The sequence below is a fragment of the Salmo trutta genome, chromosome 18 (genome assembly GCF_901001165.1).
Source record: "Salmo trutta chromosome 18, fSalTru1.1, whole genome shotgun sequence".
Classification (NCBI taxonomy): domain Eukaryota; kingdom Metazoa; phylum Chordata; class Actinopteri; order Salmoniformes; family Salmonidae; genus Salmo; species Salmo trutta.
Genome location: NC_042974.1, coordinates 58,490,656 through 58,516,181, shown reverse-complemented (window position 1 = coordinate 58,516,181; position 25,526 = coordinate 58,490,656). Strand labels below are relative to the sequence as shown.

The window sequence follows — 25,526 nt, the reverse complement described above, 5'->3', positions numbered from 1 at the left end:
GAACAGAAACAATAATACCTGGGGAAAGAACCAAAGGGAGAGACAGATATAGGGGAGGTAATCAGGAAGGTGATGGAGTCCAGGTGAGTCTCATGACTCATCGCAGGTGCGCATAACGATGGTGGCAGGTGTGCGTAATAATAAAACAACCGGAAACGTTGAGCACCGGAGAGGGGGAGTGGGAGTAAACATGACAGATACAGTATATTGGCCATATACCACAAACCGCCAAAGTGCATTATTGCTGTTATAAACTGGTTACCATCGTAATTAGATCAGTAAAAATAAATGTTTTGTCATACCCGTGGTATACGGTCTGATATACCATGGCTGTCAGGCAATCAGCATCCAGGGCTCAAACCAGCCAGTTTTTAATTAAAAATAACTTTCTGGCTGGCAAATAGCTTTTGACGAACAAATCAGTCCCCAAAAATCTTTCAATCCCAATGTGGCCGTCGAGCCAAAATTATTTCCCAGCCCTGATCTATGTGGTGATTCAAAAACCTTCACTGGTGAAGGTAATTTCAAGTATTTTCAGTTATCCTTTTCATTCTGCTTCATTCACTTAAAAGAGCTGGTTCCGAACACCTCCACTTTCAGTAGCCATGATTTTGTTAAATAGACATTTGGGGGGGGGCTCTGATTGGCCTCTGCCTGGGGCCTCCAAATCACTAATTCGGCCCTGCGATTACTCACACTGACCTCACACATCTCAGAGGAAATTAAAAGACTTGGAGAGCAGGCACTGTGTATGAGCGATCAAGTTGCCTGTTGGTATGTGTGGGCGATGCACACCGCACAAGACAGAAAAGAGCTCTCTCTCTCACACACACACACACACACACACACACACACACACACACACACACACACACACACACACACACACACACACACACACACACACACACTTCATGTTGTCATGACAAAGTGAAAGCGTGAGATCAGGAGAAAATAAAGGCAGCTGAATCCTGGAGAGGAGGACATGTTCCATGTTCAACTAGAAAGATTTATAGATAATGACTCGGCTCATGAACACCAAACAAACAGTGAATAGCCCCTCCAGATAGATATGAAGCCATGCCAAGCACTAAGCATGGGATACATGTATATCACTCCCACTTACATGCATCACATGTATTCTTCTGCTACACTGTCTGTCTCTTCAGCACGTACTGTACCTGTCCGTACTGTAATGCTACTGTCTGTTTCTTCAGCACGTACAGTACCAGTCACAGGTTGGGACACACCTACTCATTGAAGGGTTTTTCTTTATTTTTAGTATTTTCTACATTGTGGAATAATAGTGAAGACATAAACTATGAAATAACACATATGGAATCATGTGGTAACCAAAAAAGTGTTAAACAAATCAAAAACATTTTAGATTTCATCAAAGTAGCCACCCTTTGCCTTGATGACAACTTTGCACACTCTTGGCATTCTCTCAACCAGCTTCACGAGGAATGCTTTTCCAACAGTCTTGAAGGAGTTCCCACATATGCTGAGCACTGTTGGCTGCTTTTCCTACACTCTGACATCCAACTCATCCCGAACCATCCCAATTGGGTTGAGGTCGGGTGATTGTGGAGGCCAGGTCATCTGATGCAGCACTTCATCACTCTCTTTCTTTGTCAAATAGCCCTTACACAGCCTGGAGTTGTGTTTTGGGTCATTGTCCTGTTGAAAAACAAATGATAGTCCCACTAATTGCAAACCAGATGGGATGGTGTATTGCTGCAGAATCCTGTGGTAGCCATGCTGGTTAAGTATGCCTTGAATTCTAAATAAATCAGACAGTGTAACCAGCAAACCACACCCACACCATCACACCTCCTCCTCCATGCTTCACTGTGGGAACCACACATGCGGAGATCTGTTCACCTACTCAGCGTCTCACAAAACATGCCGTTTGGCGTCATCAGACCAAAGGTAACATGACTCAGGATAAGACCCAGATGCAGACAGTTAGAATCTCAGATGTTTATAACAAAACAGGAGGGCAAACGGCAGGTCCGGGGCAGGCAGAGGTCGGTAATCCAAGATAGCGTCAAACAGGGATAGAACGGCAGTCAGGGTCAGGGCTGGCAGAGGTCAGTAATCCAAGGCAGCGTCAAACAGGGACAGAACGTCAGGCAGGCTCAGGGTCAGGGCTGGCAGAGGTCAGAAATCCAAGGCAGCGTCAAACAGGGACAGGACGGCAGTCAGGGTCAGGGCTGGCAGAGGTCGGTAATCCAAGACAGCATCAAACAGGGACAGAACGTCAGGCAGACTCAGGGTCAGGGCTGGCAGAATGGTCAGAATCTGGGGGGGCTGGAAACCAGAAACTAGAGACACATGTCTGTACTGCACTGCTTCTGTCTGTCTCTTCAACACGTACATGTCTGTACTGTACTGCTTCTGTCTGTCTCTTCAACACGTACATGTCTGTACTGTACTGCTTCTGTCTGTCTCTTCAGCATGTACATGTCTGTACTGTACTGCTACTGTCTGTCTCTTCAACACGTACATGTCTGTACTGTACTGCTACTGTCTGTCTCTTCAACATGTACATGTCTGTACTGTACTGCTACTGTCTGTCTCTTCAGCATGTACATGTCTGTACTGTACTGCTTCTGTCTGTCTCTTCAGCATGTACATGTCTGTACTATACAGCTTCTGTCTGTCTCTTCAACACGTACATGTCTGTACTGTACTGCTACTGTCTGTCTCTTCAGCATGTACATGTCTGTACTATACTGCTTCTGTCTGTCTCTTCAACACGTACATGTCTGTACTGTACTGCTTCTGTCTGTCTCTTCAGCATGTACATGTCTGTACTGTACTGCTACTGTCTGTCTCTTCAACACGTACATGTCTGTACTGTACTGCTACTGTCTGTCTCTTCAGCATGTACATGTCTGTACTATACTGCTTCTGTCTGTCTCTTCAACACATACATGTCTGTACTGTACTGTACTGCTTCTGTCTGTCTCTTCAGCATGTACATGTCTGTACTGTACTGCTTCTGTCTGTCTCTTCAGCATGTACATGTCTGTACTGTACTGCTTCTGTCTGTCTCTTCAACACGTACATGTCTGTACTATACTGCTTCTGTCTGTCTCTTCAACATGTACATGTCTGTACTGTACTGCTTCTGTCTGTCTCTTCAGCATGTACATGTCTGTACTATACTGCTTCTGTCTGTCTCTTCAACACGTACATGTCTGTACTGTACTGCTACTGTCTGTCTCTTCAGCATGTACATGTCTGTACTATACTGCTTCTGTCTGTCTCTTCAACACGTACATGTCTGTACTGTACTGCTTCTGTCTGTCTCTTCAGCATGTACATGTCTGTACTGTACTGCTTCTGTCTGTCTCTTCAACACGTACATGTCTGTACTATACTGCTACTGTCTGTCTCTTCAGCATGTACATGTCTGTACTGTACTGCTACTTTCTGTCTCTTCAACACGTACATGTCTGTACTGTACTGCTTCTGTCTGTCTCTTCAGCATGTACATGTCTGTACTGTACTGCTTCTGTCTGTCTCTTCAACACGTACATGTCTGTACTATACTGCTACTGTCTGTCTCTTCAGCATGTACATGTCTGTACTGTACTGCTACTTTCTGTCTCTTCAACACGTACATGTCTGTACTGTACTGCTTCTGTCTGTCTCTTCAACACGTACATGTCTGTACTATACTGCTACTGTCTGTCTCTTCAGCATGTACATGTCTGTACTGTACTGCTACTTTCTGTCTCTTCAACACGTACATGTCTGTACTGTACTGCTACTGTCTGTCTCTTCAGCATGTACATGTCTGTACTATACTGCTTCTGTCTGTCTCTTCAACACGTACATGTCTGTACTGTACTGCTACTGTCTGTCTCTTCAGCATGTACATGTCTGTACTATACTGCTTCTGTCTGTCTCTTCAACACGTACATGTCTGTACTGTACTGCTTCTGTCTGTCTCTTCAGCATGTACATGTCTGTACTGTACTGCTACTGTCTGTCTCTTCAACACGTACATGTCTGTACTGTACTGCAACTGTCTGTCTCTTCAGCATGTACATGTCTGTACTATACTGCTTCTGTCTGTCTCTTCAACACATACATGTCTGTACTGTACTGTACTGCTTCTGTCTGTCTCTTCAGCATGTACATGTCTGTACTGCTTCTGTCTGTCTCTTCAGCATGTACATGTCTGTACTGTACTGCTTCTGTCTGTCTCTTCAACATGTACATGTCTGTACTGTACTGCTTCTGTCTGTCTCTTCAGCATGTACATGTCTGTACTGTACTGCTTCTGTCTGTCTCTTCAACACGTACATGTCTGTACTATACTGCTTCTGTCTGTCTCTTCAACATGTACATGTCTGTACTGTACTGCTTCTGTCTGTCTCTTCAGCATGTACATGTCTGTACTGTACTGCTTCTGTCTGTCTCTTCAGCATGTACATGTCTGTACTGTACTGCTTCTGTCTGTCTCTTCAACACGTACATGTCTGTACTGTACTGCTTCTGTCTGTCTCTTCAACACGTACATGTCTGTACTATACTGCTACTGTCTGTCTCTTCAGCATGTACATGTCTGTACTGTACTGCTACTTTCTGTCTCTTCAACACGTACATGTCTGTACTGTACTGCTACTGTCTGTCTCTTCAGCATGTACATGTCTGTACTATACTGCTTCTGTCTGTCTCTTCAACACGTACATGTCTGTACTGTACTGCTACTGTCTGTCTCTTCAGCATGTACATGTCTGTACTATACTGCTTCTGTCTGTCTCTTCAACACGTACATGTCTGTACTGTACTGCTTCTGTCTGTCTCTTCAGCATGTACATGTCTGTACTGTACTGCTTCTGTCTGTCTCTTCAACACGTACATGTCTGTACTATACTGCTTCTGTCTGTCTCTTCAGCATGTACATGTCTGTACTATACTGCTTCTGTCTGTCTCTTCAACACGTACATGTCTGTACTGTACTGCTACTGTCTGTCTCTTCAGCATGTACATGTCTGTACTATACTGCTTCTGTCTGTCTCTTCAACACGTACATGTCTGTACTGTACTGCTTCTGTCTGTCTCTTCAGCATGTACATGTCTGTACTGTACTGCTTCTGTCTGTCTCTTCAACACGTACATGTCTGTACTGTACTGCTTCTGTCTGTCTCTTCAACACGTACATGTCTGTACTATACTGCTACTGTCTGTCTCTTCAGCATGTACATGTCTGTACTGTACTGCTACTTTCTGTCTCTTCAACACGTACATGTCTGTACTGTACTGCTACTGTCTGTCTCTTCAGCATGTACCTGTCTGTACTATACTGCTTCTGTCTGTCTCTTCAACACGTACATGTCTGTACTGTACTGCTACTGTCTGTCTCTTCAGCATGTACATGTCTGTACTATACTGCTTCTGTCTGTCTCTTCAACACGTACATGTCTGTACTGTACTGCTTCTGTCTGTCTCTTCAGCATGTACATGTCTGTACTGTACTGCTACTGTCTGTCTCTTCAACACGTACATGTCTGTACTGTACTGCAACTGTCTGTCTCTTCAGCATGTACATGTCTGTACTATACTGCTTCTGTCTGTCTCTTCAACACATACATGTCTGTACTGTACTGTACTGCTTCTGTCTGTCTCTTCAGCATGTACATGTCTGTACTGCTTCTGTCTGTCTCTTCAGCATGTACATGTCTGTACTGTACTGCTTCTGTCTGTCTCTTCAACATGTACATGTCTGTACTGTACTGCTTCTGTCTGTCTCTTCAGCATGTACATGTCTGTACTGTACTGCTTCTCTCTGTCTCTTCAACACGTACATGTCTGTACTATACTGCTTCTGTCTGTCTCTTCAACATGTACATGTCTGTACTGTACTGCTTCTGTCTGTCTCTTCAGCATGTACATGTGTGTACTGTACTGCTTCTGTCTGTCTCTTCAGCATGTACATGTCTGTACTGTACTGCTTCTGTCTGTCTCTTCAACACGTACATGTCTGTACTGTACTGCTTCTGTCTGTCTCTTCAACACGTACATGTCTGTACTGTACTGCTACTGTCTGTCTCTTCAGCATGTACATGTCTGTACTATACTGCTTCTGTCTGTCTCTTCAACACATACATGTCTGTACTGTACTGCTTCTGTCTGTCTCTTCAGCATGTACATGTCTGTACTGTACTGCTTCTGTCTGTCTCTTCAACACGTACATGTCTGTACTATACTGCTTCTGTCTGTCTCTTCAACATGTACATGTCTGTACTGTACTGCTTCTGTCTGTCTCTTCAGCATGTACATGTCTGTACTGTACTGCTTCTGTCTGTCTCTTCAGCATGTACATGTCTGTACTGTACTGCTTCTGTCTGTCTCTTCAACACGTACATGTCTGTACTGTACTGCTACTGTCTGTCTCTTCAGCATGTACATGTCTGTACTGTACTGCTACTGTCTGTCTCTTCAACACGTACATGTCTGTACTGCACTGCTACTGTCTGTCTCTTCAACATGTACATGTCTGTACTGTACTGCTTCTGTCTGTCTCTTCAGCATGTACATGTCTGTACTGTACTGCTAGTGTCTGTCTCTTCAACACGTACATGTCTGTACTGTACTGCTTCTGTCTGTCTCTTCAACACGTACATGTCTGTACTGTACTGCTACTGTCTGTCTCTTCAGCATGTACATGTCTGTACTGTACTGCTTCTGTCTGTCTCTTCAGCATGTACATGTCTGTACTGTACTGCTACTGTCTGTCTCTTCAACACATACATGTCTGTACTGTACTGCTACTGTCTGTCTCTTCAGCATGTACATGTCTGTACTATACTGCTACTGTCTGTCTCTTCAACACATACATGTCTGTACTGTACTGCTACTGTCTGTCTCTTCAACATGTACATGTCTGTACTGTACTGCTACTGTCTGTCTCTTCAACACATACATGTCTGTACTGTACTGTACTGCTTCTGTCTGTCTCTTCAGCATGTACATGTCTGTACTGCTTCTGTCTGTCTCTTCAGCATGTACATGTCTGTACTGTACTGCTTCTGTCTGTCTCTTCAGCATGTACATGTCTGTACTATACTGCTTCTGTCTGTCTCTTCAACACATACATGTCTGTACTGTACTGTACTGCTTCTGTCTGTCTCTTCAGCATGTACATGTCTGTACTGTACTGCTTCTGTCTGTCTCTTCAACACGTACATGTCTGTACTGTACTGCTACTGTCTGTCTCTTCAGCATGTACATGTCTGTACTGTACTGCTACTGTCTGTCTCTTCAACACGTACATGTCTGTACTGCACTGCTACTGTCTGTCTCTTCAACATGTACATGTCTGTACTGTACTGCTTCTGTCTGTCTCTTCAGCATGTACATGTCTGTACTGTACTGCTAGTGTCTGTCTCTTCAACACGTACATGTCTGTACTGTACTGCTTCTGTCTGTCTCTTCAACACGTACATGTCTGTACTGTACTGCTACTGTCTGTCTCTTCAGCATGTACATGTCTGTACTGTACTGCTTCTGTCTGTCTCTTCAGCATGTACATGTCTGTACTGTACTGCTACTGTCTGTCTCTTCAACACATACATGTCTGTACTGTACTGCTACTGTCTGTCTCTTCAGCATGTACATGTCTGTACTATACTGCTACTGTCTGTCTCTTCAACACATACATGTCTGTACTGTACTGCTACTGTCTGTCTCTTCAACATGTACATGTCTGTACTGTACTGCTACTGTCTGTCTCTTCAACACGTACATGTCTGTACTATACTGCTTCTGTCTGTCTCTTCAACACATACATGTCTGTACTGTACTGCTACTGTCTGTCTCTTCAACATGTACATGTCTGTACTGTACTGCTACTGTCTGTCTCTTCAACACGTACATGTCTGTACTGTACTGCTTCTGTCTGTCTCTTCAGCATGTACATGTCTGTACTGTACTGCTACTGTCTGTCTCTTCAACACGTACATGTCTGTACTGCACTGCTACTGTCTGTCTCTTCAACATGTACATGTCTGTACTGTACTGCTTCTGTCTGTCTCTTCAGCATGTACATGTTTGTACTGTACTGCTAGTGTCTGTCTCTTCAACACGTACATGTCTGTACTGTACTGCTACTGTCTGTCTCTTCAACACGTACATGTCTGTACTATACTGCTTCTGTCTGTCTCTTCAGCATGTACATGTCTGTACTGTACTGTACTGCTTCTGTCTGTCTCTTCAGCATGTACATGTCTGTACTGTACTGCTACTCTCTGTCTCTTCAACATGTACATGTCTGTACTGTACTGCTTCTGTCTGTCTCTTCAACACGTACATGTCTGTACTGTACTGCTTCTGTCTGTCTCTTCAACATGTACATGTCTGTACTGTACTGCTACTGTCTGTCTCTTCAGCATGTACATGTCTGTACTGTACTGCTTCTGTCTGTCTCTTCAGCATGTACATGTCTGTACTGTACTGCTACTGTCTGTCTCTTCAACACATACATGTCTGTACTGTACTGCTTCTGTCTGTCTCTTCAACACGTACATGTCTGTACTGTACTGCTACTGTCTGTCTCTTCAACACGTACATGTCTGTACTGTACTGCTTCTGTCTGTCTCTTCAGCATGTACATGTCTGTACTGTACTGCTACTGCCTGTCTCTTCAGCATGTACATGTCTGTACTGTACTGCTTCTGTCTGTCTCTTCAACACGTACATGTCTGTACTGTACTGCTTCTGTCTGTCTCTTCAACACGTACATGTCTGTACTGTACTGCTTCTGTCTGTCTCTTCAACACGTACATGTCTGTACTGTACTGCTACTGTCTGTCTCTTCAGCATGTACATGTCTGTACTATACTGCTACTGTCTGTCTCTTGAACACATACATGTCTGTACTGTACTGCTACTGTCTGTCTCTTCAACACGTACATGTCTGTACTGTACTGTACTGCTTCTGTCTGTCTCTTCAACATGTACATGTCTGTACTGTACTGCTACTGCCTGTCTCTTCAACACGTACATGTCTGTACTGTACTGTACTGCTTCTGTCTGTCTCTTCAGCATGTACATGTCTGTACTGTACTGCTTCTGTCTGTCTCTTCAACACGTACATGTCTGTACTGTACTGCTTCTGTCTGTCTCTTCAGCATGTAAATGTCTGTACTGTACTGCTACTGTCTGTCTCTTCAACACGTACATGTCTGTACTGTACTGCTACTGTCTGTCTCTTCAACACGTACATGTCTGTACTGTACTGCTTCTGTCTGTCTCTTCAACACGTACATGTCTGTACTGTACTGCTTCTGTCTGTCTCTTCAGCATGTACATGTCTGTACTGTACTGCTACTGTCTGTCTCTTCAACACGTACATGTCTGTACTGTACTGCTTCTGTCTGTCTCTTCAACACGTACATGTCTGTACTGTACTGCTAGTGTCTGTCTCTTCAGCATGTACATGTCTGTACTGTACTGCTACTGTCTGTCTCTTCAGCATGTACATGTCTGTACTGTACTGCTTCTGTCTGTCTCTTCAACACGTACATGTCTGTACTGTACTGCTACTGTCTGTCTCTTCAGCATGTACATGTCTGTACTATACTGCTTCTTTCTGTCTCTTCAACACGTACATGTCTGTACTGTACTGCTTCTGTCTGTCTCTTCAGCATGTACATGTCTGTACTATACTGCTTCTGTCTGTCTCTTCAACACGTACATGTCTGTACTGTACTGCTACTGTCTGTCTCTTCAACACGTACATGTCTGTACTATAGTGCTTCTGTCTGTCTGTTCAACACGTACATGTCTGTACTGTACTGCTACTGTCTGTCTCTTCAGCATGTACATGTCTGTACTGTACTGCTACTGTCTGTCTCTTCAACACGTACATGTCTGTACTGTACTGCTTCTGTCTGTCTCTTCAACACGTACATGTCTGTACTGTACTGCTACTGCCTGTCTCTTCAACACGTACATGTCTGTACTGTACTGCTACTGTCTGTCTCTTCAGCATGTACATGTCTGTACTGTACTGCTACTGTCTGTCTCTTCAGCATGTACATGTCTGTACTGTACTGCTACTGTCTGTCTTTTCAACATGTACATGTCTGTACTGTACTGCTTCTGTCTGTCTCTTCAGCATGTACATGTCTGTACTGTACTGCTACTGTCTGTCTCTTCAACATGTACATGTCTGTACTATACTGCTTCTGTCTGTCTCTTCAACACGTACATGTCTGTACTGCACTGCTTCTGTCTGTCTTTTCAACATGTACATGTCTGTACTGTACTGCTACTGTCTGTCTCTTCAGCATGTACATGTCTGTACTGTACTGCTACTGTCTGTCTCTTCAACACGTACATGTCTGTACTGTACTGCTTCTGTCTGTCTCTTCAACACGTACATGTCTGTACTGTACTGCTACTGCCTGTCTCTTCAACACGTACATGTCTGTACTGTACTGCTACTGTCTGTCTCTTCAGCATGTACATGTCTGTACTGTACTGTACTGCTACTGTCTGTCTCTTCAGCATGTACATGTCTGTACTGTACTGCTATTGTCTGTCTTTTCAACATGTACATGTCTGTACTGTACTGCTACTGTCTGTCTTTTCAACATGTACATGTCTGTACTGTACTGCTACTGTCTGTCTCTTCAGCATGTACATGTCTGTACTGTACTGCTACTGTCTGTCTCTTCAACACGTACATGTCTGTACTGTACTGCTTCTGTCTGTCTCTTCAACACGTACATGTCTGTACTGTACTGCTACTGCCTGTCTCTTCAACACGTACATGTCTGTACTGTACTGCTACTGTCTGTCTCTTCAGCATGTACATGTCTGTACTGTACTGTACTGCTACTGTCTGTCTCTTCAGCATGTACATGTCTGTACTGTACTGCTACTGTCTGTCTTTTCAACATGTACATGTCTGTACTGTACTGCTACTGTCTGTCTTTTCAACATGTACATGTCTGTACTGTACTGCTACTGTCTGTCTCTTCAGCATGTACATGTCTGTACTGTACTGCTACTGTCTGTCTCTTCAACACGTACATATCTGTACTGTACTGCTACTGTCTGTCTCTTCAGCATGTACATGTCTGTGCTGTACTGCTTCTGTCTGTCTCTTCAACACGTACATGTCTGTACTGTACTGCGATGTTTTTCAGCAGAGGTGAAGCAAAAGTCCAGATAGAGTCCTGTTTTATTTGTGCCATGATTTATGGCATTTACAAACAATGTGGAGGTGAGTCACTCCATACAGACCTCAGAGGCACATGCAAAGGAGTATAGACACAAACAGTAATTCTCTCACACTGTAGAATACACTGTGCTGTTACTACCTATAGACCATGTGTAGTGCTGTTACTACCTATAGACCATGTGAATGTGTAGTGCTGTTACTACGTATAGACCACGTGTAGTGCTGTTACTACCTATAGACCATGTGTAGTGCCGTTACTACCTATAGACCACGTGTAGTGCCGTTATTACCTATAGACCAAGTGTAGTGCCGTTACTACCTATAGACCACGTGTAGTGCCGTTACTACCTATAGACCACGTGTAGTGCCGTTACTACCTATAGACCACGTGTAGTGCCGTTACTACCTATAGACCACGTGTAGTGCTGCTATTACCTATAGACCACGTGTAGTGCTGCTACTACCTATAGACCACGTGTAGTGCTGCTACTACCTATAGACCACGTGTAGTGCTGCTACTACCTATAGACCAAGTGTAGTGCTGCTACTACCTATAGACCATGTGTAGTGCTGCTACTACCTATAGACCACGTGTAGTGCTGCTACTACCTATAGACCACGTGTAGTGCTGTTACTACCTATAGACCACGTGTAGTGCTGTTACTACCTATAGACCACGTGTAGTGCTGTTACTACCTATAGACCACGTGTAGTGCTGTTACTACCTATAGACCACGTGTAGTGCTGTTACTACCTATAGACCACGTGTAGTGTTGCTACTACCTATAGACCATGTGTAGTGCTGTTACTACCTATAGACCACGTGTAGTCCTGTTACTACCTATAGACCATGTGTAGTGCCGTTATTACCCATAGACCATGTGTAGTGCCGTTACTACCTATAGACCATGTGTAGTGCCGTTACTACCTATAGACCATGTGTAGTGCCGTTACTACCTATAGACCATGTGTAGTGCCGTTACTACCTATAGACCATGTGTAGTGCCGTTATTACCTATAGACCATGTGTAGTGCTGTTATTACCTATAGACCATGTGTAGTGCCGTTACTACCTATAGACCATGTGTAGTGCCGTTATTACCTATAGACCATGTGTAGTGCTGTTATTATCTATAGACCATGTGTAGTGCTGTTACTACCTATAGACCATGTGTAGTGTTGTTACTACCTATAGACCATGTGATTGTGTAGTGCTGTTACTACGTATAGACCATGTGAATGTGTAGTGCTGTTATTACCTATAGACCATGTGTAGTGTTGTTACTACCTATAGACCATGTGTAGTGTTGTTACTACCTATAGACCATGTGTAGTGTTGTTACTACCTATAGACCATGTGATTGTGTAGTGCTGTTACTACGTATAGACCATGTGAATGTGTAGTGCTGTTATTACCTATAGACCATGTGTAGTGTTGTTACTACCTATAGACCATGTGTAGTGTTGTTACTACCTATAGACCATGTGTAGTGTTGTTACTACCTATAGACCATGTGTAGTGCTGTTACTACCTATAGACCATGTGTAGTGTTGTTACTACCTATAGACCATGTGATTGTGTAGTGCTGTTACTACGTATAGACCATGTGAATGTGTAGTGCTGTTATTACCTATAGACCATGTGTAGTGTTGTTACTACCTATAGACCATGTGTAGTGTTGTTACTACCTATAGACCATGTGTAGTGCTGTTATTACCTATAGACCATGTGTAGTGCTGTTACTACCTATAGACCACGTGTAGTGCTGTTATTACCTATAGACCATGTGTAGTGCTGTTACTACCTATAGACCATGTGTAGTGTTGTTACTACCTATAGACCATGTGTAGTGCTGTTATTACCTATAGACCATGTGTAGTGCTGTTACTACCTATAGACCACGTGTAGTGCTGTTATTACCTATAGACCATGTGTAGTGCTGTTACTACCTATAGACCATGTGTAGTGTTGTTACTACGTATAGACCATGTGAATGTGTAGTGCTGTTATTACCTATAGACCATGTGAATGTGTAGTGCTGTTATTACCTATAGACCATGTGAATGTGTAGTGCTGTTATTACCTATAGACCATGTGAATGTGTAGTGCTGTTATTACCTATAGACCATGTGAATGTGTAGTGCTGTTATTACCTATAGACCATGTGAATGTGTAGTGCTGTTATTACCTATAGACTATGTGAATGTGTATTGCTTTTATTTGGAAGGCTGTTTTGAACCCTGCCTTCCACTGGGCCAATTTATCATGCTGATTGACAGGCTGATTGACAGCTTTCACTCTTTCAGGTGATTGTGTGTGTATGTGTACGTTCATGTTAGTCTCCTGGGTTTTCTGCGCTGTAGATTAGACACAGACCAGAATTCATTATTGAACCATCCTATACAGTGGTACACAGTGGAAATAGGTGCCTTTTGCCGACATGACTCTCGGCTCCCCTTCCTCTGTCTGTCTCTCTGTCATGGGAGGAAGACAAAAGGGTGGTGCTGCAGCTGCCATAAGTGAATAAGACCGCTGCTGTTGTCACGCCTGCTCCCGCTCCCCCTCCCTGGCACTCAAAGGCGCTAGGCTCCCCTGCATTACGCACTCCTGCCACCATCAGTACGCACACCTGCCTTTCCCCGTCATGCGCATCAGCGTTTATTACCTCCCCTATATTTGTCAGTTCCTCATCTCTGTTCCCTGCTTCTGCATTGATTGTCGAATGTCGTTGTTTTGCCCGTGTGCTGATACTGTGCCTGTCTTGTTTCATGTCTGTTCCTTATTAAATGTTGACTCCCCGTACCTGCTTCTCATCTCCGGCGTCGGTCCTTACAGCCGTAAGTAAATAAGACAACTTCTGTAAGTAAATAAAACAACTTCTGTAAGTAAATAAGACCGCTGTCGTAAGTAAATAACACCGCTACCATAAGTAAATAAGACCGCTGCCGCGAGTAAATAAGGCTGCTGTCATAAGTAAATAAGACTTTATAAAAAAAGTTTGAACTGTATTTTGTTTTTAAATTATATTGTAAATTGGAATGGTAGAGTTATGTCTTTCATGGATTTATCCGAATTGTATGGGATGGTCTGCTCAATCCAAGATTACAACCAATTGATTACATTATTACCCCAAACAGGAGGATACAGCATCAATTGACCATTTGTTTTGGTATTGCCCTCAGGTAACCTGTTTCTGGTCTCAGGTTCAGGAATGGCTGAAAAAGCATAACAATCTAAAATGTACCTTAGAAATAGTACTGTTAGGAGATTTGGAGAGACCTGGTCAGTCAATTACTAATATACTAATACTCTTAGTAAAATTATTTATTTTCAATTTGCAATCTGTGGATTCTATTCAATTAGATATATTAAAATTGTAATGTTAAACATCACAGTGCAGTTGAAAGATATATGGTGCATAGAAATCCGAAGAGGGTAGCCAGAAGCGATAGGTGGGATTGGCTGATGTATGTACACATGCATATACACACACTCTCCTTCAAAACGCACACTTGAGCACATACATGGACACACACACATACACACACACACACACACACATATGTAAGTAGTGCCATGCGTCTTGGGGATCTCGTGTGACGCAGCGGTCTAAGGCACTGCATCTCAGTGCTTGATGCGTCACTACAGACACCCTGGTTCGAATCCAGGCTGTATCACAACTGGCCGTGATTGGGAGTCCCATAGGGCGGTGCACAATTGGCCCAGCATCGTTACCATAAGTAAATAACACCGCTGTCACAAGGAAATAAGACACCCCTTAAGTAAATAAGACTGTTGTTTTAAGTAAATAAGACCACTGCCGTAAGTAAATAAGACCGCTGCCGTAAGTAAATAAGACCACTGCCGTAAGATATTATGACTACTGCCGTACGTAATTAAGACCGCTGCCATATGTAATTAAGACCGATGTCGTAAGTTATTAAGACCTCTGCCGTAAGTAAATAAGACTGCTGTTTTAAGTCAATTAGACCGCTGCAGTAAGTAAATAAGACCGCTGTCGTAAGTAAATAAGACTGCTGCTCTCTCCTCTCTATCGGGCAGTGGAGTGTTAAGTTCTCTGTAGAAGTCTCTGTTGGATTTTCAGACTGACGCTTGACGAGGCTCCTGGGAGTCGGATGGGAATATGAATATGAGGACTGGGTAAATCCTCCCATCAGACAGACAAAGCTCTTTCCTTTCTGCTTTCTGTCTCATTCCCTCTTACTCTGTTCTCTCTGCTGTATCTCTCTCTCCCCTACCTCTCTCAGTCTTTCTCTTGATCTCTTTCTCTCTATTTCAGTCTCTTTCACTCTCTCTCCCCTACCTCTCTCGGTCTCTCTCTTAGTCTCTCTCTATTTCGGTTTCTCTTTTGGTCTCCCTCTCTCGGTCTTTCTCTCGTCTCTCTCTCTCTAGGTCTCTCTCTCACTCAGCTCCTTCTCCCTCACTTAATCGAGTAAGATGGAAATGCAATTAACGTCAATCTCCAGTACAGTTTCAGGGTGAATTCAAATTAGTGCTTTTCTTTTGTTTTTCTTTCTGTCATTATCTCACAAGAAAAAAGTTACTACCATACCGGTCATGTACTTAGACGACAAGGGTCATTATTTTGGCCCATGCTGGCTTGGTTATGATAAAAGACGTGTAAAGTGAGAACAGCTGTCCATAGGTGTGTAAAATGTCACCACAAGTGTTAGTGACGTATAACTACAATGGACAAATGTCACTGTCTTGACATATTCTAATGAGGCCATGTTGGTACCAAAGTCATCTAACATTACCCCATTTTGTGTCTTGTCTCTACAGAGGGAGGTCAGATTAACAACAACGTGGGTCCAGGTCCCACCATGGGCCAGCCACTCCCCTACCCTGCTCTGAACCAGCAACGACCTGGGAAGGAACTCAACAAGTACGCCTCTCTCAAGCTCGTAGGTGAGTGTCTGCTCTATCCGCTTTGTTCTGCTTTGTGTTTGTAGAGGCCTGGGTTGCACTAAGTAAGTCAGCCTTGTTCCAACCAGAACAGCCCAATGACTAAGCTTGATCAAATACCATTTCTATTCGTGATCATTGTGTACACAACATTTCATGAAGGATTTCTGTATACTGCCCACTTTCGCTGGAACTGAAGACCGATGGGTGTGATGGATGCCATCTACCATAATGCCCTTCCTTTTGTTACAGCTGACAGTTTTGATACTTATCACTGCATCCTGTATCAAAAGGTTGGCTGGACTTCGCTAAAGACCTGTAGATCTCTACATGACTCCCTTTTTGTTCACAAGACCCTACTTCATAAACTTCTGTATAGACACCTAACCCGTTCACAGAATTGGTTAACTCTTGATGTTCCTAGGGTCTCCACCGAGCTACGTAAATCTGCTTTTAGTTTCAAGGCACCGTAGTGCTGGAACAAAATCCCAAATCCATTTCATCTTAATGTTCTGTTGCCGTTCGGGCAGTTTAGAGTGTTGATTGGGGAATTATTTGTGGACAAATGTAACTGTTTCTCTGGGTGATTTATGATGTTTAACTTGTGCTTCCAATGACTGTGTTTTTGTATTTTTATGGGTAAATATATGTATATTTTGTGTTTGTTTGTGTTGTATTGTGCAGGGCATATCTGAAAAAGAGATCTAGGTCTTAATATGTCTTCCCTGTTAAAATAAAGGACTAATAAAAATTATATAATACTCAATCAAAAGTAGAATCAACTTGTTTTGACATTGACATTCTTTACATTCCTTTCACTGATGTCATATTTTATCTGAATAGAGTCTAGTTCACTCTATTTTGTAATGTTAATACCATACGAGCAAAGCAAGTCTTCGTCTTTAGTATGCGAAAGGCAGTTCCCCCAGAAACAAAATGATGGGATCTGTCTGGTTCTGTACTCTATAATACAACAACACAACATCACGGGAATGCAGAATACTCACACCTCTCATTGAGATGTTAAATGTAGGAGAAAGCTAATCATTTTAAATGCAATTCCCAATCCATCACTTCACTATTCAGTCCCTGACTAATTTTCAGCTTGGAAACAGATTGCTGTGATTGTTTACACAAAAGCAGTCCATTATGCTGGGGCTTTAATAAGAGAGAAGAGGAAGTATTTTTCTGTTTTGTGTGAATGTCACACAGTTTATATAACCACTAGCAAACCATTCAATCTGAGACAAATAAGAATGGGAAATGTTGACTGATTTGGCCCATATCTCCTGTTTGACTAATAAAGTGAACCAAATCTATTCAGCTAGGTATTAATGAGGCTATCTGCGTACTGCAGGAGGTCCAATGATACCGGCAAATATTTTTGAGAGATTATATTTTGCTTATCTCCTCCTCCCCCTCCTCTCCATCCCCCTCCGCCTCAAAGCATTTTTTCTTCTTCTCATCTTCACCTACCTGCTCCTCAGGATATCTGATTTAATTTCTGTAATAGAGGGTCTCCCACCCACTGTATTCAGAGCCTCTGTGAAATCTTCTCATTCTAGAGGCACTTATTTTAATCTGCTTTAGAGAGCAATAGAGACACCGTCCCAAGAGGCCATCTCCATTTTCTGGAGTCATGAACTGATGTTACGACCGTGGAGACGCACAACAACGAGGACAGCTGAGATAGAGAGAGAGGGAGAGCCTTCATTTGAGCTGTGTTATTTCATTTATCTGAACTTCCACTGAGCATTTTTTCTTCTCCCCTCCATATTGCTCTGGCCTTATTCCACTTATCACAAGTGGCTCTTAAACGACAGTGTTGTTCTTGACTTGACTTTGATTCAATTGACTTTGATTCAATTCAGAAATCACGTACAGATCTTAAATTAGTGTTAAATACAAGTAAAACCAAGCTCATGCTGTTCTCTAGCTCACGAAATGTTGACCCTGAGGAGCTGCATATTTGCGCTACAAATGGAGCCCAAGTTGAGCTTGTTTCTCAATATAAGTACCTTTGGTGTCTGGATTGAAGACAAGTTATCCTTCGTAACGCATATAGAAAATCTGACTAAGAAGCTAAGATCCAAGATTATTTTATTTTTTTTATATCGAAATAAATCATGCCTTAGTATTAACAATAGGAGAAAGATTGTTCAAACAACTCTTCTCCCTGTATTGAATTTTGGTGATATTGTTTACATGCATGCGGCAACCTCTGTTATAGTTTAAAACCCTTGGACGCAGTCTACCATTCAGCAATACGTTTTATCACGGGACAATTTTAGGACTGATCATTGTGGTCTGTATAAAATGTAGGATGGACCTCTCTGTTTGTAAGAAGAGAGCTGCATTCTCTTTTATTTATTTACAAAGCAATCTGACAGAAACTCCCTCTATATGTAACTTCATTAATGAGTTACATAAGTTACCAAACCCGTTCTCATGAATGGATAACACTAGAGATCCCTCCAGTCTCCACAGATCTGGGAATATCTTCATTTAGTTTTTTTGCCCCTAATTTGTGGAACAGAGTTCACTGCAGTTACATGTGCTGGTGCCACTCAGGCAGTTTAAATGATTGATTGAGGACCTCTATGTAGTTGAATGTAATTGCTATTATTAAATGTTTATTTATTTTGTATTTCTTTTTTATTGTACTGAATTGTATTGTTTTCTACACATATGCATGTTGTTATAATATTCTGTTTTTATTGTAATGTGTACAGGGTTCTCTTGTAAAATAGATTTTCATCTCAATGTGACTCCCTGTTTGAATAAAGGTTAAATAACATTTTTATAAATTAGCATTCCCAAAGGTAGCAACAGAATCCTCAAGCTGAGAGCTGATAAGCCACAATTCTGTTAATCAATATCTGTCTTCACTGTCCCTAAATTAATCTCTGTATAAGGTCACACTGTTGGATTTTAAAACCAGACATGGGAAATCTAACTAATAAAAGGGACCCAGTACCCAAAACTTAACCAACCTTCTTCAGGGTTATCTCTATCGTTCACTGGTGCAAATTATATTGCAATGCAAATGCATTTGTGTCTCAACTCCACTGCCCCCATGCCATAGAGACCGACAGTTAGGCTATCTCTGATTTGTCATTCTCAGATAGTATTGTAGCGTAATTGGAGTTGACACATAATTTAGTCCCTACAGTCCCTACAGTCCCACCACCTCCGCCAAGCATCCACATTTAAATTGTTTCTGTCTGTGGCCTTTTGTGCCGGAGGGACTTACTCTGTCTGTCTGTAGTCATTCTGTTCCTCATCAGAACGACTACAGACAGACAGAGTATTTTCCCTGTGAATGTATGTGTGCCGTTGAGCTGACTGCTGCTAGATTGATTTACCTGTCGCCTGACTGAGTTTGATCCCAGAGGCGGTCTACTTGCAGCCAGGCAGGCAGGCAGGCAGGCAGATGCGAGGCAAGCTCAGCGTTCACAGCACCTCATCATGCTCGCTGGAAGGACAGCAGAGTGATGAAATAGATGTATAGTTACAGAGCAAACTTCCCCAGTGACTCTATCTTCAAGGACGTGAAAAGCAACGGGCCATCCACCATAACCTGAGAGTCACACTAGGATGCTCAATAGCTAAGGGTAAAGAGTAATGACTGAACCGGGGAACGTGAATCACCCGGTAAAAAAGGACACATTTCTCAGTGGTAAGAGAGATTTGCTGACATGAACGACAGAGAAATGAATGAGGGGAATTAAACGTGACTGCACTCAGCAAGGAAATCTGATGGAGTGGTGTAGGCTAAGCTGGAGGGCACAGGTCTTGGGAGACAGGGAGCCTCTGAGGCAGACCTAGACATCTCTCACCAGCCTGGAAGCATCCTCATATCAATTGATGGTCGTTTCCCTGATCAGCCAGTCCAATTTAAATTCTCCCCATTTATTTACCTGCGTAGAAGTAGTAGCCTGCGGTCTCTGTATGCTCTCACATTCAGAATACAAGGTTTGATCTAAGCCAGTCTGTTACATTGAGGGTTGGACCCTTATGGAAAACAAAACATGATTTCAAATGTAAGATCATAAGAAATCATGTGTTTTGGAACACTTCACATGTGAAAACAAAAGTGACTCATGATACAAAGTGTTTTTAACATAGTGTTTTTAACATACATATTTGGTACACATGACTACATCGTGTATGTTTATTTGTACAGTAATTATTATTCAACATGTCATTACCTGGGATTTAAACTCATGGCATTCTGATCTTTCTGCTACGCCACCATGTCTATAGCCTGGGTACCAGTCTCTCTAGATAATCCACTCCCTGTACTCCATGTCTGTATAAAAGGTAATGACAAGGAGTGGCAAAGAGTGGAATGTTAGCTAACTGGTAGTCAGACTACCACGTCTGTGTCAATGACTGATTTCACCTGTATTCCTACACTTTGGACTTCAAAGTAAAAAATACACTCAAGAAAAACTATTATATGTATCACAGTGATTCAGGAGTATCATTAAATAATATGCCACACCAACATTAGACAACTATACAGAAAACCCTCAAATTGCTGAGATAAGTAAATTAAATCAATGTTGAGAGAATAGTCAGATTAACTGATAAGTAAAATAGCAGTCAGATGGCACTCTGTTGCTAAGTGCAGAGATGAATTATAGGTAAGGAATGTGTAGGGGAATGTTACAGATTTTGTGGTGCAGCAGAAAGGTCAGCGTCCCTCAAATCCAGAGGTTATGAGTTAAAATCCCAGATGGGGTCATATTTTAACTGAACAGCGTACCACTGTCACATGTGAAGTGTTCCAAGAACATGTTTTCACATGTGGAATTTACATTTTAGTAGATGCTCTTATCCAGAGCAACTTACAGGAGTAATTAGGGTTATGTGCCTTGTCCTATAGGGCATATCAGATGTTTTTCTCCTCATCGGCTTGGGGGTTCGAACCATCAATCTTCTGGTTACTGGATTAACGCTCTTAAGTGCTAGGCTACCTGCCGCCGTCACATCTGACATGTTCCAAAAACACATTTTAACATGATTTCACATTACTGATTTCATCATTACTGATTTCACATTACACATTTTCCACATGTGAAATCATCTAGCAACCTGAATTTCTTGCTACGCCACCGGGTTTGTCGCCAAGACAGAGATCGGACACATATTTATTGGCATGAATACATTTTTGCACTGCTGAAAGTTTCCCAGACTCAAGTCAGTAATTGTGTGATAATCTGACAACACCAATGAAAAAGTAGCAGAGCTCAGGGACACTTGACATTAAGTGTGCATAAATGCTCTGGGGAGTAGAACTTGCAACCTGTCACGCTCGTCGTACGAACTGGAAGCATACTCGGACCAACGTGCAACGTGATCTGGGTTCCACATATTTTATTTAAGTGAAACGCACAAAACAATAAAGAATAAACGATACGGGAAGCTCAAGCAGTGCTCATAGGCAACTACACAGAAACCAGATCCCACAACCACAGGTGGGAAAAATAACTACTTAATCTTGACGCTCTCGTCCCGTAAGCGGGACGAACATCCAGCGAAAAACTCCTATCGACATTAGCATAACGAATATAGGACTGTCTCATATCGTTTTATAGATACACCTCTCCTGAATCGACCCACGTTGTCCGATTTCAAAAAGGCTTTACAGGAAAAGCAAAACATTAGATTATGTTAGAGGAGTACATCGTAAAAGTAGCCACATAGCCATTTTCCGACCAACCACATGCATCACAAATAACCAAAAAACAGCTAAATGCAGCACTAACCTTTTACAAACTTCATCAGATGACACACCTAGGACATCATGTTACACAATGCATGCATTCTTTTGTTCGATAAAGTTCATATTTATATATAAAAACAGCATTTTACATCGGCGCATGACGTTGACTAACTATTTTCCCTCAAATGCATCCCGGGAAACAGTGCTACAATTTACTCAATTACTATTCAAAAACATTTTTAAAATGTAATATTGTCATTCTAAGATTTATAGATGAATATCTCTTGAAAGCACCTGTAATACCAGATTTAAAAATAACTTCACTGGGTAATCACACTTTGCGATAAAAGGGGATGCGATACTCAGCAAATTACCTAGTAAATACAGCTCTGCGCCATCTTGGAACAATCGCATATCACATCTAATCTTGTATACTATTGTCAATAATCCCTTACCTTTGGTTGTCTTCATCAGAAAGCACTTCCAGGAATCCCAGGTCCACAACAAATGTATTTTCGTTCGAAAAAGTCCATCCTTTATGTTCCATTAGCTTGCTGTTGTTAGCGCGTCTGAAGGCTGATCCAAAACCTTCGTCGGGCACGCGGGACAGCCATTTCGAAAAAAAAAAAATTTTTCCCCCATTTAGGTTCGTTCAAACAAGTCAAACGTTGTATAACATGAATCTTCAGGGCCTGTTTCAACAAGAGAGCCAATAAGATTCGAGGGGGACGATTGTATTGTGTTTCAAAACGTTTCGAAAGGAGGGGGTAGACAGGGCCGCCGGCGTCATAATGGTGATGGCCCTCCTCCTGTGACCAATTTCAACAGTGTGTCATTCTGTCAGTTTCCACAGTAGAAGGCTCAAACCACTTTGTAAAGACTGGGGACATCTAGTGGAAGCAATAGGAAGTGCTCAATGAACCATAGCTCACGGTGTGATTAATAGGCAAAGATGTGAAGTTGAGTCCACAATTCAGAATTCCACTTCCTGTTTCGATCGGTCTCGGGGTTTTGACTGCCATATGAGTTCTGTTATACTCACAGACACCATTCAAACAGTTTTAGAAACTTTAGGGTGTTTTCTATCCACAAGTATTAATTATATGCATATCCTAGCTTCTGAGTTTGAGTAGTAGGCCGTTTAAAATGGGTACGATTTTTTTTCAAAATGCGCTGTGGCGCCCCCTATCTTAGGGTAACATCAATTAAATATGATCCCCAATTACAGACAACGATTAACAGCTGCCTCTAATTGGGAATCATACAAAACACCAACATAGAAAAAGAAACTAGAACACAACATAGACAAAGATATACTAGATCACCCCCTAGTCACGCCCTGACCTACTACACCATAGAGAAACAATGGCTGTCTATGGTCAGGGCGTGACAGTTGCTGTGGATAAGAGCATTCGCTAAATGTACCCCCCCCCCCCCCCCCCAAAGGTGCGGACTCCGGCAGCAAAACCTGAAACCAAATTGGGGGGGGGGGGTGATTAGTGTCGGTCGCGGCTCTGGTGCGGGACGAAGAACCCGCTCATCCCTCGGAACCGCCAGCATCGGGGGCGGCTCTGGTGCGGGCCGAAGAACCCGCTCATCCCGCGGATCCAGCCATGGACCCGGGCTGAACACTGTGCCTGGATTGGACCTCGGTGTCAAGGAAGGCTCCTGCCATGGAGCGGGACTGGACACCAGCCCTGGCCTGGACATCGGTGCCGATGAAGGTTCCTGCCATGGAGCGGGACTGGACGCCTTGCTTGGACTGGGCATCGGCGCAGGCTCCGGCCTTGGAGCTGGACTGGACACCATGCCTGGACTGGGCACCGGTGCAGAGGGAGGCTCCTGCCATGGAGCTGAACTGGACGCCGTCGCCGGAAGCTCCGGACCAGGGACCGTCGCCGGAAGCTCCGGACCGGGGATCGTCGCTGGAAGCTCCGGACCGGGAAGGCACACTAGAGGCCTGATGCGTGGGGCCGGCACATAACGTACCGGACTTGGGGGGGGGGGCACTGGAGGCCTGGTGCGTGGAGCTGGCACAGGACGTACTGGGCTGTGGAGACGTACTGGAGACCTAGTGCGTATAGCCGGCATCAATGGTACCGGTTCGATGACACACCTCGCACGGCAAGTGTGAGGAGCTGGCACAGAACGTCCTGGGCTGTGAAGATATACTAGATCACCCCCTAGTCACGCCCTTACCTACTACACCATAGAGAAACAATGGCTCTCTATGGACAGGGCGTGACACAACCTTTTGGTCTGGAGTGCATTAATGTCTCAGCAGGGCCACCAGATGCTTATTTTTTTAATCAAGAACATACTGTACAGTACCATTCAAAAATGTGGACACCTACAAATTTCAGGATATTTCTTTATTTCTACTATTTTCTACATTGTAGAATAATAGTAAAGACATCAAAACTATAAAATACCACATATGGAATCATGTAGTGACCAAAAAAGTGTTAAACAAATCAAAATATGTTTATTTTGAGATTCTTCAAAGTAGCCACCCTTTTTCTTGATTTGCACACTCTTGGCATTCTCTCAACCAGCTTCACCTGGAATGAAGGAAAAGCAAAAACCAAGCCATGAGGTTGAAGGAATTGTACATAGAGCTCAGAGACAGGATTGTGCTGAGACACATCTGGGGAAGGGTACCAAAACATTTCTGCAGCATTGAAGCTCCCCAAGAACACAGTGGTCTCCATCATTCTTAAATGGAAGAAGTTTGGAACCACCAAGACTCTTCCTAGAGCTGGCCGCCAGGGAAAACTGAGCAAACTGGGGGAGAAGGGCCTTGGTCAGGGAGGTGACCAAAAACCCGATTGTCACTCTGACAGAGCTCTAGAGTTCCTCTGTGGAGATGGGAGAACCTTCCAAAAAGACAACCATCTCTGCAGCACTCCACCAATTAGACCTTTATAGTAGAGTGGCCAGACGGAAGCCACTCCTCAGTAATAGGCACATGACAGCCCGCTTGGAGTTTGCCAAAAGGCACCTAAAGACTAATTATGAGAAACAAGATTCTCTGGTCTGATGAAACCAAGATTGAACTCTTTGGCTTGAATACCAAGTGTCCCGTCTGGAAGAAACCTGGCACCAAGGTGAAGCATGGTTGTGGCAGCATCATGCTGTGAGGATGTTTTTCAGCGGCAGGGACTGGGAGACTAGTCAGGATCGAGGCAAAGATGAATGGAGCAAAGTACTGAGAGATCCTTGATGAAAGCCTGCTCCAGAGCGCTCAGGACCTCAGACTGGGGGCGAAGGTTCACCTTCCAACAGGACAATGACCCTAAGCACACAACCAAGACAACACAGGAGTGGCTTCAGGACAAGTCTCTAAATGTCCTTGAGTGGCCTTGCCAGAGCCTGGAATTGAACATCTCTGGAGAGACCTGAAAATAGCTGTGCAGCGACGCTCCCCATCCAACCTGACAGAGCTTGAGAGGATCTGCAGAGAAGAATGAGAGAAACTCCCCAAATACAGGTGTGCCAAGCTTGTAGTGTCATACCCAAGAAGACTCGAGGCCGTAATCACTGCCAAAGGTGTTTCAACAAAGTACTGAGTAATTGGTCTGAATACTTAGGTAAAGTATTTCTAAAACCCGTTTTTGCTTTGTCATTATGGGTTATTGTGTGTAGATTGATGAGAAAAA

The 25,526-nt window shown here is 43.1% G+C and overlaps 1 protein-coding gene across 1 annotated transcript in view; it reads left to right on the top strand.

Annotated features, from left to right (window-relative positions):
- Window positions 1-25,526, top strand: part of LOC115152702 (protein shisa-9B-like) — a 72,281-nt gene that overhangs the window by 34,830 nt on the left and 11,925 nt on the right. Inside the window, exon 3 of the mRNA XM_029697434.1 lies at window positions 16,014-16,139. Within this exon, the coding sequence (XP_029553294.1) occupies window positions 16,014-16,139 (126 nt within the window). The remainder of the gene's footprint in view (window positions 1-16,013; window positions 16,140-25,526) is intronic.